General features: G+C 43.6%; 1 protein-coding gene, 3 non-coding genes and 1 pseudogene across 4 annotated transcripts; 4 read left to right on the top strand and 1 right to left on the bottom strand.

Moving 5' to 3' along the window:
• The first annotated feature begins 2214 nt into the window (after window positions 1-2214).
• Window positions 2215-2321, top strand: LOC145356237 (U6 spliceosomal RNA). Its single transcript, XR_013889102.1, has one exon. It is a non-coding gene; the product is annotated as a U6 spliceosomal RNA (small nuclear RNA).
• A 1595-nt stretch (window positions 2322-3916) lies between these two features.
• LOC145356239 (U6 spliceosomal RNA) lies at window positions 3917-4024 on the top strand. The gene has a single exon (XR_013889104.1). It is a non-coding gene; the product is annotated as a U6 spliceosomal RNA (small nuclear RNA).
• An 853-nt stretch (window positions 4025-4877) lies between these two features.
• On the top strand, window positions 4878-5031 carry LOC145356244 (U1 spliceosomal RNA; annotated as a pseudogene).
• A 3005-nt stretch (window positions 5032-8036) lies between these two features.
• LOC145356102 (dual specificity protein phosphatase 18-like) lies at window positions 8037-12411 on the bottom strand. The gene is made up of 2 exons (XM_080208705.1): window positions 12342-12411; window positions 8037-9809 (listed from the first exon to the last, which is right to left on the bottom strand). The coding sequence occupies exon 2, from the start codon at window positions 9754-9756 to the stop codon at window positions 9169-9171; it is 588 nt and encodes a 195-aa protein (XP_080064831.1). The 5' UTR covers window positions 9757-9809; window positions 12342-12411; the 3' UTR covers window positions 8037-9168.
• A 563-nt stretch (window positions 12412-12974) lies between these two features.
• On the top strand, window positions 12975-13081 carry LOC145356234 (U6 spliceosomal RNA). The gene has a single exon (XR_013889099.1). It is a non-coding gene; the product is annotated as a U6 spliceosomal RNA (small nuclear RNA).
• The last annotated feature ends 387 nt before the right edge of the window (window positions 13082-13468 follow it).

Below are 13468 nucleotides of genomic sequence, written 5' to 3'. Positions count from 1 at the left end.
GGATGGAGTTTAATGCGGAGAAGTGTGAGGTAATCCATTTCGGTAGGAATAACAGATGTGTTGAGTATAGGGCTAACGGGAGGACTTTGAATAGAGTGGAGGAGCAGAGGGATCTAGGTGTATGTGTACATAGATCCCTGAAAGTTGGGAATCAAGTAGATAAGGTTGTTAAGAAGGCGTACGGTGTCTTGGCGTTTATTGGTAGGGGGATTGAATTTAGGAGTCGCAGCGTCATGTTGCAACTGTACACAACTCTGGTGCGGCCGCACTTGGAGTACTGTGTGCAGTTCTGGTCCCCACATTACAGGAAGGATGTGGAGGCTTTGGAGAGGGTGCAGAGGAGGTTTACCAGGATGTTGCCTGGTATGCAGGGGAGGTCCTATGAGGAGAGACTGAGGGATTTGGGGTTGTTTTCACTGGAAAGAAGGCGGCTAAGAGGGGATCTTATAGAAACATATAAGATGATTAGAGGTTTAGATAGGGTGGATGGTGATAGCCTGTTTCCTCGGATGGAGAAATCTAGCACGAGGGGGCATGGCTTTAAATTAAGGGGGGGTAGTTATAGGACGGATGTCAAGGGCAGGTTCTTTACCCAGAGGGTGGTGAGGGACTGGAATGCCCTGCCTGCTGCAGTTGTAAATGCGCCTAGTTTGGGGGCGTTTAAGAGATTGGTGGATAGGTTTATGGACGAAAAGGGATTGGTTTAGATTAGTGGGTCAATGTTTTTTTTTAAAAATAAGACTGGTCGGCGCAACATTGTGGGCCGAAGGGCCTGTTCCGTGCTGTAATGTTCTATGTTCTATGTTCTATGTTCTATGTTCCGCACAATTTGCTTTTCCACTTATCTTCGTGTCATCAGCAAATTTCGACACCCTACACTCAGTCCCCCTCTCCAGATCATCTATATAAATGGTAAATAGCTGAGGCCCCAGCACCAATCCCTGTGGCACTCCACTGGTTACCAACCGCCAATCAGAATAGCACCCATTGATACCAACTCTCCGCCTCCTATTAGACAGCCAATCCTCTATCCACACTAACACCTTACCCCCAACTCCATCTCCCCTAACCTTCTGAAGCAACCTTTTGTGTGGCACCTTATCAAACACCTTCTGAAAATCGAGAAACACCACATCCACCGGTTCCCCTCTGTCTACCGCACTAGTCACATCCTCATAGAATTCCAATAAATTTGTCAGACACGACTTCCCCTTAACAAATCCAAATCCATTAAGTTGATCTTTCGCTACACCCAAGCTGTGACTGTAACACTACTTTCTGTACTCCCTCGTTTCCTTCCCTATGAACAGTATGCTTTGTCTGTAAAGCGCTCAAGAATCAATAACTTTCACTGTACACTAATACATGTGACAATAGTGATTCAGATCAAATTTTGTGAATTGGGACGTGACGGGTTAGGTATGGCCCTGTGATTGGATGAGGTACACTACTTTTAGTTTAGTGATGGTCTATCAATTGTGAAGTATGAAATTGCTTCAATTTACTCTGTCTGTATCGCTAATTATAATGTAAACACCACTGTGCGTAATCCCCCAAAACTTGTAGAAACGATAATTCACTGTGCACTTCCTTCAATATTGGTGAATTTTTTGGTACATTTCTCCAGCTAAAGTGACAGAATCGGTATCAAATGCTTGTGTCAGGACTGTTCCTAAGTTTTGAACTTTCGCAGAGGCTGCGGCACCTTTCCTGAATCAGTCGCTTCATTTTCCAAACGCTGTTCTTTTGGCAGCTCTGAGCTGTCTGACAGGCTGAAATCTTTGTTGCACCCATTTGGAGCACTCCCGAGTGGTAGATAGCTGGTAAGTGACAACGTGGTTGCAGCCAACAGCACTGGTGGTGCTAAGTACTGTGGAAATGTTTGAAGGAAAGTCTCGCTGGGCTGTTTTGCTGCATTATGATGCTGAATGTATTGTCTTCAGCAGCATGTTGGAGGAGGGAGCTGGGACCTGAGTAAGCTGGAGCCCATGATCGTTTACATGGACATCAGCTTCCCTGTCAGTGTCTATATTGGGAAATGCCAAATGATACATGTCCAATTGTAGGTGTATGAGGATTCGTTTAAGTTAATAGACTGCAGCAGAATGTTAATGTAGAGTTGAGGAAGAATGAATGCAGTAATTGAAGTCAGCACGACAAGAAAGTGGTGTCGCTATTGAGGATTGATAAGACACTGATCTTCATGGCGTAATTGTGCTCGCTTCGGCAGCACATATATTAAAATTTGAACGATACAGAGAAGATCAGCCTGGCCCCTGTGCAAAGGTCAAACCCAAATTCGTGAAGCGTTCAATATTTTACACTTCCTAAACATTTCACCTTCTGCAAAACAGCCACATTTTCCTTTGCTTCAAACTCCAGTCAGCACACAGATTCAACATCTTTATTCAGCTCCTCTCCCACTTCACTCTATCCAAACTTTTAACTCCACAACCTTATCAAACTTGCAGGCTTGACTCTATTCAATGGGATATTTAACATATCTAAAACATTATTTCTGTAATTCTTGATTTACTGAAAACAAAATATCACAGATGCTGCAAATCGAGAACAAAACCGCAAACTGCTGATAACGCTCAGCAAAGGAGATTTGGGGAATCTGGTGGAAGTGAAAAGCTGCTGGACACCTAGGCTGTGGATCAAATCAGCAGCACAGTGCTCCGCTAGAAAGAGAATTTCCAAATAGACTGACTCCAGTTCATGCAAGGGTGGAATGGAGACAGGAAAATGGAGAATGGGTGTTAATGATGTGGTCCAAGATGTGAAATAAGCTTTGGAGAAAGAGAGGAAGAGCTGGGAGGCACCTTTCCCCAAAGCAAGGGGAAAACAGTCCCAGTGTGAGTGTATTGGATATGGAGATGAGAGATTGTGTGTGACAGGGTTAGGGGTTCAGTGTGTCTGTGTGAGCTAGGAAACATGGATTGGCTTTAAGTTGATCTTTCGCTACACCCAAGCTGTGACTGTAACACTACTTTCTGCACTCCCTCCTTTCCTTCCCTATGAACAGTATGCTTTGGCTGTATAGCGCGAGAATCAATAACTTTCACTGTACACTAATACATGTGACAATAATGTTTCAGATCAAATTTTGTGAATTGGGACGTGAGGGGTTAGATATGGCCCTGTGATTGGATGAGATACACTACCTTTAGTTTAGTGATGGTCTATCAATTGTGAAGTATGAAATTGCTTCAATTTACTGTCTGTATCGCTAATTATAATGTAAACACCACTGTGCGTAATCCCCCAAAACTTGTAGAAAAGATAATTCACTGCGCACTTCCTTCAATATTGGTGAATTTTTTGGTACATTTCTCCAGCTAAAGTGACAGAATCGGTATCAAATGCTTGTGTCAGGACTGTTCCTAAGTTTTGAACTTTCGCAGAGGCTGCGGCACCTTTCCTGAAACAGTCGCTTCATTTTCCAAACGCTGTTCTTTTGGCAGCTCTGAGCTGTCTGGCAGGCTGAAATCTTTGTTGCACCCATTTGGAGCACTCCCGAGTGGTAGCTAGCTGGTAAGTGACAATGTGGTTGCAGCCAACAGCACTGGTGGCGCTAAGTAAGTACTGTGGAAATGTTTGAAGGAAAGTCTCGCTGGGCTGTTTTGCTGCATCATGATGCTGAATGTATTGTGTTTAGTTGGAGGAGGGAGCTGGGACCTGAGTAAACTGAAGCCTGTGGCCATTTACATGGACATCAGCTTCCCTGTCAGTGTCTATATTGGGAAATGCCAAATGATACATGTCCAATTGTAGGTGTATGAGGATTCGTTTGAGTGCAGCAGAATGTTAATGTAGAGTTGAGGAAGAATGAATGCAGTAATTGAAGTCAGCACGACAAGAAAGTGGTGTCGCTATTGAGGATTGATAAGACACTGATCTTCATGGTGTAGTTATGCTCGCTTCGGCAGCACGTATACTAAAATTGGAGCGATATAGAGAAGATTAGTCATAGCCCCTACGCAGGGATAACACGCAAATTCGTGAAGCGTTCCATATTTTACACTTCCTAAACATTTCACCTTCTGCAAAACAGCCACATTTTCCTTTGCTTCAAACTCCAGTCAGCACACAGATTCAACATCTTTATTCATCTCCTCTCCCACTTCACTCTATCCAAACTTTTAACTCCACAACCTTATCAAACTTGCAGGCTTGACTCTTTTCAATGGGATTTTTAACATGTCTGAAACATTAATGCTTTAATGCTTCTTGATTTGTGAAAAGCAAAATATCACAGATGCTGCGAATCGAGAACAGAAACGCAAAATGCTGATAATGCTCAGCAAAGGCAAATGGAGATTTGGGGAATCTGGTGGAAGTGAAAAGCTGCTGGACACCAAGGCTGTGGATCAAATCAGCAGCACAGTGTTCCGCTAGAAAGGGTATTTCCAAATAGACTGACTCCAGATCATGAAAGGGTGGAATTTTTGGGGGGGGGGGGGGGGGAGGTGGAGGTGGGGGGTGGTGGGTGGTGACAGGGAAATGGAAAATTATGTCAATGATGTGGCCCAAGATGTGAAATGAGCTTTGGGGAGAGAGGAAGAGCTGGGAGGCACCTTACACAAAAGCAGGAGAAAACAATCCCAGTGTGAGTGTATTAGATGGGGAGGTAAGAGATTGTGTGTGACAGGGTTAGGGGTCCAGTGTGTCTGTGTGAGCTAGGAAATCTGGACTTACTTTTTTAATTGGGTTGTGGGGTGTTCAGATGGGGACCTATGGTTGGATGAGGCACACTGAATTTAGTTTTGTGATGGTCTGTTTGCTTCAGACTCCAGCCAGCACACATCTTTATTTCTTAATTCTCATTGTTTTTCAGTATCAATGTTTGGAAATCCCAAAATAGAAAATCTAATGTAATGCAGCGGTGAAACCATGATCAAGCAGGTGGTTCGCCCAGGACGAGGCTATCCCATTGCACTGCGGGTGTGCTGACACCTGCAATGTCCCCAAATGCGGGATACTCGACTACAAAATCTGTGGCATGATTTGTTTGGCTTACTAGCGTGTGGCAGAAAGTAAAACAGTTGAAGAAAAACTAATCACTGCGGGACAAAAAAGCCTCGTCATTATTGAGGATTTGTGAGGCACTGGTCTTCACCTGGGAATTCTGCTTGCTGCAGCAGCACCTATGCTAAAGCTGGAACCATACAAAGAGGTCTTGCTTAAAAAAAGATAGTCTATGTTGAAACTTTCTATATTGCGCTCGTCATGGCAACTTGCAAGAAAATATCCATGGTCAAGCTTTTCATTGGCGTCGCAAATAGGCTTACATTAACACTGCAATAAAGTTACTGTGAAAATCCCCTGGTCGCCACACTTCGGCGCCTGTTGGGGTACATTGAGGGAGCATTTGTCATGGCCAATGCACCTAACCAGCACATATTGGGCTAAATGACAACTTTATACGGAGTAGAAGAGAGATCTGATGGATTGGCAAGTGGACTCCCATTGATAGAGAATGGAGACTGTGGAGAATGCATCTGTTGACGTTTACTGACAGTTCCTGCCAAGCGCTGTTTCATACAGCTGGCTTGCCTTAATTAATCCACACATCTCCAACTGAGTATTCATATTGCCCCATATTATAATTTCTAAAAGATTTCCCACCACCAAGGTAAAATTTACTGGCCTGTAGTTGCTCAGTGTATCCTGACACCTTTTACTGAAAAAAGGTGTAACATTAGCAATTTTTCCAACCTCCAGCATCACACACTGATTCTCCTTTAACATCAAACCAAATAAACAAAGTCAAATTAAATTAGAACAACGTAAAAGGGCCAGCTCCCCAAAAGGAAGGGGAACAGCCCGAACAAAAACAAACTACAAAGGAAACTTAAAAACGTCAAATTAAAATATAATTATTAGGGTCAATAATGCACCCCAGCCCCTGCGGTGCCCAATGGCATCACACACTGGTATCTCAGTAGAATTGGATGATTATGGCCAGCTCCTCCTCAATTTTCACATTTACTTCCCGCAGTAACTCAAATGCATCTCAACTGGTCCTGGTGACTTCTCCACATTAAGTACAGTCAGTCATTCTAATACATTCTCTTGATTAATATTAGTCCATCTAGTAACTCAAACATTCCCTGTTTCACTACAACTTAGGCAACATCTTCTTTCTTGATAAAGACAGGTAAAGTATTCATTAGTTTCTCAGCTACATGCTTCACTTTCACACATTAATTCCCTATTTGGTCCCTAATCAGCTCCTGTCACCCTTCTTTATTGCAAAAGATGAGACTGAAACATTTTCAACTATTTTTAGTCAGAAGTAGTGAGTGGATGATCCATCTTGGCTGCCTTTTGACGATCACAGAAGCCAGTATTCAGCCAATCTGATTGACTCCAAGTGATATCAAGAAATGACTGAATGCTTTGGACTATGGACCCTAACAAAGTCCTAGCTGTAGTTCTAAAAATTTGTCCTGTAGAGCTAGCTGCACCTCTAGCCAAGTCATTCCAGAAGTTGCAATCCTGAAATCTGCCTCACACAGTGGAAAAATGGTTCCGATATGCCTGAGTCACAAAAAGCAAGGCCTACTGCCGCCCCATCAGATCATAATAAAGGAGTAGGCTATTTGGCCCTTTGAGCCAGCTCCAACATTCAGTAAGATCTTCTTAGTGCATACTTTTCCATTCTATCCCTTCATTCCTTAATTTCCTTAGTATCCAAAAATCTATCGATATTTACCTTTATAATACTCAAACCACTTTATCCACAGCTCTCTGTAGATTCAGGAAAAAAATTCTCCTCATCTCACTCACCAAGTCGCTGGGTCAAAATACTAATGGCATTGTGGGCCATCCCACAGCATGCGGCCTTCTGCATTTCAAGAAGGCAGCTTACTAACACCTTCTCAAGGGTAACTAGGGATGGGCAATAAATACTGGACAGCCAGCAATGCCCATATCCCATAAATGAATTTTAAAAGTCGTAACCCCTAGTTTTAGACCTGGGGAATCATAATTTGCCTTTCTCAGTCCTCCCTTAATTATCAGCAGAACAGTCGAAGATTCATTAGCAATGCTATCAAACCGCGTTTAATCACCAATAACCTGGTCACGGGTGCTCAGTTTGGATTTCACAAGGACCATTCAGACTTTAGAGTAGTTTGAAATCTTAGTTCAGAAATGACAATAAGAGTTGAATGACTGCCCTTTATACTAAGGCAGCATTTGAGTGTGTCATTAAGGAGCCCTATTAAAACTGAAGTTGATGTGAACTGTGGGCCTCTCCACTAGCTGAGCTCATACCTAGCATTAAGAAAAATGGATGTTGAAGATCTCAGCCTCAGGACTTCACTTGAGGAGCTCCACAGTGCAGCGTCCTAGATTCAACCACCTTCAGTTGCTTTCTTAAATATTCCCACTCATTATCAGGTCAGAAGTGGGGATGTTCATTGATGAATGCAGTATTCATCTTCAGTCATATCACTTCAGATAAAGATGACACCCATTTTCATTCATCACTTTAAACATTCGCTTCCTCCACCACCAGCGCACATGGCCACAATGTATATCATCCATGTGATAAATTGCAGCAACTCATCAGGCAATCATCAATGGAATCAGGGACCTCTATCGCCCCCAAGAAGGGTGGCAGTTACATGGGAACACCATTATCTCTAAGTTCCCCTCCAAGGCATATACCAACCTGAATGGAAATAGTTTGCTGTTCTTTATCCTTGCTGTGTCAAGGTTCTAAAAGCACCTTGGGAGTACCTTCAGTACATAGACTGCACAGTTCAAGGAGGCAGGTCACCACCACCTTCTCCAGGGAAATTAATGATGGGTCACAAAGGCTGGCCTTGTCAGCAAATTCCACATCTCATGAAAGAACAAAAACATAAGGCAGGGCAGGCAGTGATTGAGGAAGGAAATTAACCAACCGTAACTCCTCTGTTGCGCTGGATCCACCTTCAAAGTTCCCCCCCAAAGACTAACCAGGACATTGTCCTTCAGATACTAAGAGGCCAGACTTTCCAAATAGTATTACTGCACAGTATTTTATTACAGATTATTATTACTCCATCACCAAAACTTAGTCTTAATTATAGATTATCAGCAGAACAAACTGCTGTACAAAAGTGGGCAGCTAGAAACACATTACATTTGTGTAGTTTGTAAAAACAGTTCCAGACATATCAGCTTCATTACTCCATTTTAATAATACGCAATTATCATCACTTCAAGATGTGCTGCAATTTATTAAGCCTAGCCGTGTAAAATTAATATACCTTTAGAACTGAACACAATGTATAGATATATATTCAGATACAAACCGATGTCTTAGTTTGGATCACAAATGGTGCTTTGAGCATGTTCCTCATACACACAGAATCCCTACAGTGCAGAAGAGGGCAATTTGGCCCATCAAGTCTGCACTGACTACACTCCCACCCAGGCCCTATCCCCATAACTCCATTCATTTAGCCTAGCTCATCCCCCTGACACTAAGGGGCAATTTAGCTTGGCCAATCCACCTAACCCACACGTCTTTGAAGGGTGGGAAGAAACCAGAGCACCTGGGGGAAACCCACACAGACACAAGAAGAACATGCAAACTCCACACAGACAGTGACCCAAGCTGGGAATTGAAACCATAACCATTATGCCACCCCATGGATTGCATCCTCCCAATGCAGCAAGTTATCCAAAGACAGCACATCCACTGGAAGCAGAAATACATTATGATGGCAGCTTTTTCTCCTGAATCCTAGGACAATTCAAAGGTCCCACAGCAGATTTTGAATTAATAACTGACCAGCAGCAAAGCTAGGGGGATAAAGGTCAGCAGCGGCCAGGACTGACTGCAGAAGGGAGATGTTCCATTTAAATATCATCCCACTGGTTGATAGAACAAGAGTGAATGAGAGTGAGATGATTGAAATGAGTGTAGCAGACAGAAGATATCGGTAGACCTCATACATTATAAAGGACAGCATTTTAGTTTACACCAGTTTTGTGAAGTTGAACCTTGTCTTACATAAGGGTCATGGAATCTTTGGGACAAATTATGCATGGTACCTAAAATAATGTTATCATATCCATGGATGCTTTTGTAGGCAAACACATACAGACGAAACATATAGCACAAACGTGCCAAGAAAATAAACATTATTCATTGGATGTACAGTATCAACAAGGGATCATTCCTCTTGTTTCTTTTTCATATATGTCTGGGACAACTCCCAGTGGTGACATCACCATTTTGATGCTAGTTTTTCCAAAAAGTCCATCTTCATACTCAATCAGCTGCTTCCAGAATCCGTTGTTGGGCCTAATTATAGGTCTGCATGCCTTCAACCAGGCATGAGCCTCGAGCAGTGACATTTGGTGATACTTCATGAGGTAAGCAAGGCACAAAGTGGCAGATCTGCTGACTCCTGCAACACAGTGCAGCAGTGTTCGTCCACGCAATTTTTCAACAAGATGGATTTTGTCTGCCACCACATCAAAATACTCGCTTAACTGCGCACTGGGAGAATCTGCAACAGGAATGCTAATATATTCCATGTCGGGAAACATAGGACTGATCACCCCTGGGTTCACACTGATTACACATGTGACTCCACTGGTCTGCAAGAGACTCTGGTTGTGTGAAGCAATGGCGTTGCTTAAATACAAACTGTGTGTGATCGGAGCCAGGCCTGAGAGTCTTGGTGTCGGCTGGACAGAGTGAAGTGATGAAATGTTTTTCCATGTTGAGTGGGGACTCAAATCCATTACAAACAGAACATCAGGTTTTCTTCAAATCTTTGACATAACGTTCAAATTGCCTAGAAGGGAAAAAGAGTAAAAGTACTAATTAGAGGAGGGACAATGATAGATTCTGACCAGTGAACAATATTCATTTGGATGATCCTGACAGTGTGGAAGGCAACTACGTGCATTTATAAAGCACCTTTAACATAATTAAAAAAACCCAAGATGTTTCACAGGAATATTATCACGTAGAAAATATAGTCACAGGTGGCCAAAAACTGGATAAAAGCGATAGATCTTGAAAAGAACAGGAGAGGTAGAGAGGTTCAAGGAGGAACTTTCAGTGCTTATGGCCGAGAACACTGAAGACACAGCTGCCAGTGATGGGATGAAAGAAACCATGGATGCACAACAGGCCACAACAAGGAAAATTCAGCGCTCTCTGTGGGCTGTAGTAGGTTGCAGACAATGAGAGGGTCAAACCTATGCATGCATTTTAAAAGTGGCAATTACCAAAATGTTGGGAGGAAACAAAACGGGTTGATTTGATAATACTGCAGTTAATGTAGAATCATAGAATCCTACAGTGCAGAAGGAGGCCATTCGGCCCATCAAGTCTGCACCGGCCACGATCCCACCCTGGCTCTATCCCCGTAACCCCATGCATTTACCCTAGCAAGTCCCCCTGACACTAAGGGGCAATGTAGCATGGTCAATCCACCTAATCCGCACATCTTTGGACTATGGGAGGAAACCCATGCAGATACAGGGAGAATGTGCAAGCTCTACACAGACAGAGATCCATGCCGGGAATTGAATTTGAGTCCCTAGCGCTGTGAGGCAGCAATGCTAGCCTTCTATGGCCTAACGGAGAAAATGCAGGGCTATTCATATTAGGAAAAAAACAGTGGCATTGGATGATCCACAATAAATGAAAAGTGATATGTTTCATAAAATATTATAGAAAGATCCACAGGGAAGTGTGAAAGAAACTTCAAAAGTTTATCAAAAAGTGTCAAAAAGTGAGGAAATCAAATGGATATAAATACAGCTAAAGTTGCTAAAAGCAACAATGGGGAAGATGCAAGAACATTAATGGGTACAAAGAAAATACTTTATGTTCCCTTGAGTATATTAAGCATTATTTGCACAACATTGTTAAATGCAAAGAACATTCACATTCCATGTTTGATATTACAATATCTGAAATGTATGCCAGACAGTTAAAAGAAGTACAGGAGGAACTTCTTCACTCAAAGGGTGGTGAATCTCTGGAATTCTCTGCCCGTTGAAGTGGTGGAGGCTGCCTCGCTAAATATTTTTAAGACGCGGGTTGATAGGTTTTTGATAGGCAAGGGGATTAAGGGTTATGGGGAGAGGGCGGGAATGTGGAACTGAGCCACGACAGATCAGCCACGATCTTATTGAATGGCGGGGCAGGCTCGAGGGGCTAGATGGCCTACTCCTGCTCCTATTTCTTATGTTCTTAGGAAATCATGAAGGCCCTGGCAATCAAATTTCAATTTTCCAGGGCCATATGACTGGTGGCAAAGGACAGCCAATGTTGTACTGTTTGTACAGGAAGGGATAATCTGAGCGCTTAAAGGTCAGTTAGTTTAACTTTGTTTGTGAGCAAATTATTGGAATCAATCCTAAGGGACAGTATAACCCTTCATTTCGAAAAGCAGAGATCAGGGGTGATCAAACTTACTGAATTTAAGGGCCACCTGTGATAATCTTCAGATGCTCCAGAGCTGCAAGGCAGTAGCATCCTTTACACAGGCTAATTATTGCCTTGTGTGCCTCCAGCCTGGCCCTAAGTCTTTGAAAATTGGTCTATGTGGTCAAGGCTGTATGAAGGAGGCCTGTCAGGATTTCATTGACTTTATTTATTTATCTCAATTCACAGCAGGATGTTGTGCCAACAAGTGAAATGAGTTGCACATTAGTTTTCTCAAGTTGAGGATATTTTACTTCTGGAACTTGCTTCCAGAACTCAAATGTGGATTAGCGATTTATGTATTAGCTCTAGACCCTCGTCCTCCTGGAAGTCCAATATTTCCACTTCGACCACAGATGTTTTTGTAACATCATGTAACGAGAAGATTGAAAATTGGACAACCATCAGTGACAACATCAACCACAAATCAGCTGAAACAGGGTCCCAACTTCTGGAAGTCATCAAAACTGGCTGGAAAATTATATGCCAGTGTTGGACTTCTTACTAGAAAGTTATCAAGCAGCCCTTGTAATTTATCTTTGTGAATGAGAGTGCTGAGGCTGTGAGGATGGTGATTCGTTATCAGCCTTTCCAAACAACCAGCCATTTGCACCGATACAGTGCCTTTAACACCAAATCACATTGCAATGGCAGGATAATGAAGGAGAGTGCAGCTTGGTTAGAGGTAAATAGTCAGGGATGCTGGAAGGACAGAGAGGCTTAGGAATGTAGCCCAGAGTTTAGCTGAAGGTTCAGCGCCCAGTGGTTGCCCCAGGGCGGAGGGTGGTGGGAAGGAGAGCTGAGGCCAGGCCAGGAAAAGGCCTGGGGCCTACACTAATCCAGAAGTGTGTGTACGGAGCGGGCAGACAGCACAACTCAACCATACCGACACCGATGGCGACACTGGCCCCTATCCCACTCGCTCCGGCCTCAGCCTCCCACCCTAGGCCACAGTCCCAGAGCCAGTCCCAATGGAGTCTCACTCATCCCAGCTACACACAGCGACCCGCCGAATCTGCCGAGCAATAAACCCCTCCCCATAGCAACAAGCCCCGCCCAATTGCAGCTGGCCCCTCCCCTAACCAACTGGCCCAGGCACGCCGAGCCTGCCTAGCAACAGACCCCGCCTCATAGCAACAAGCCTCGCCCAGCTACCAACTGTCGCCGCCCGCCCAGCCACGCTCAGCCGCAGTCCGCATCTGTCCAGGAATAGGCCCGCCCACCTAACAACACGCCGGCCAAAGCCCCACCCACCTAGCTCAGTCCCGTCCGCCAAAGCCCCGCCCACCTATCTGATCTGCATTTTCCGACCATAATCCACTGCGGTTACATTTAGTTTACTTTGAATAATTAGATGAAACGAATGATAAATAATAAAAGTAAAATCTCCTTTGACTCTGTATATCTTCTGAATAATACTGTATAAAAATTCTAATTTAAAAACAAAAAATACTCACCACTACATAAAAGTGGTTGGAATGCCCAGCACTTATAAAGCACTCTGACTTGTCTTAGTATCGTGCTCGCTTCGGCAGCACATATACTAAAATTGGAACGATACAGAGAAGATTAGCATGGCCCCTGCGCAAGGATGACACGCAAATTCGTGAAGCGTTCCATATTTTACGCTTTCTAAACATTTAACCTTCTCGAACAGCTCCACGTTTGCCCCTTTTTCACATTGATTTCCAAACACTCGTTATCGCACGGTGACAAAATCTTCGTGTACCTCTTTCCCAGGTTCAATCTTATTCACTCTGTGCCTCTAAAGCAGCAGTAATTATTCACCATTGCCAGATGTTTTTTGCAGTTGATCGCATAAAATCAGGGTAACTACAGTCTTCATTCGTACAGCACGTTTCACACAGTTCAAATGTCCCGGGAGCATCAACAAACACAACTTGAGGCATGACGATAGAGGGAGATATTAGGACCAGTGCCCAAACAGGCAAGAGCTTGGGTCAAGAGTGAGGCATAGAATCCCACCAGTGTAGAAGGAGGGCATTTGGCTTA

The sequence above is a fragment of the Carcharhinus amblyrhynchos genome, chromosome 20 (genome assembly GCF_965287045.1).
Source record: "Carcharhinus amblyrhynchos chromosome 20, sCarAmb.v2.hapA, whole genome shotgun sequence".
NCBI lineage: Eukaryota > Metazoa > Chordata > Chondrichthyes > Carcharhiniformes > Carcharhinidae > Carcharhinus > Carcharhinus amblyrhynchos.
This window is presented reverse-complemented; position numbering and strand designations above follow the sequence as displayed.

Bases quoted from the DNA above. Each gene is read 5' to 3' on its own strand.
- LOC145356102 (XM_080208705.1), bottom strand. From the start codon at position 9,756: ATGGATTTGAGTCCCCACTCAACATGGAAAAACATTTCATCACTTCAC.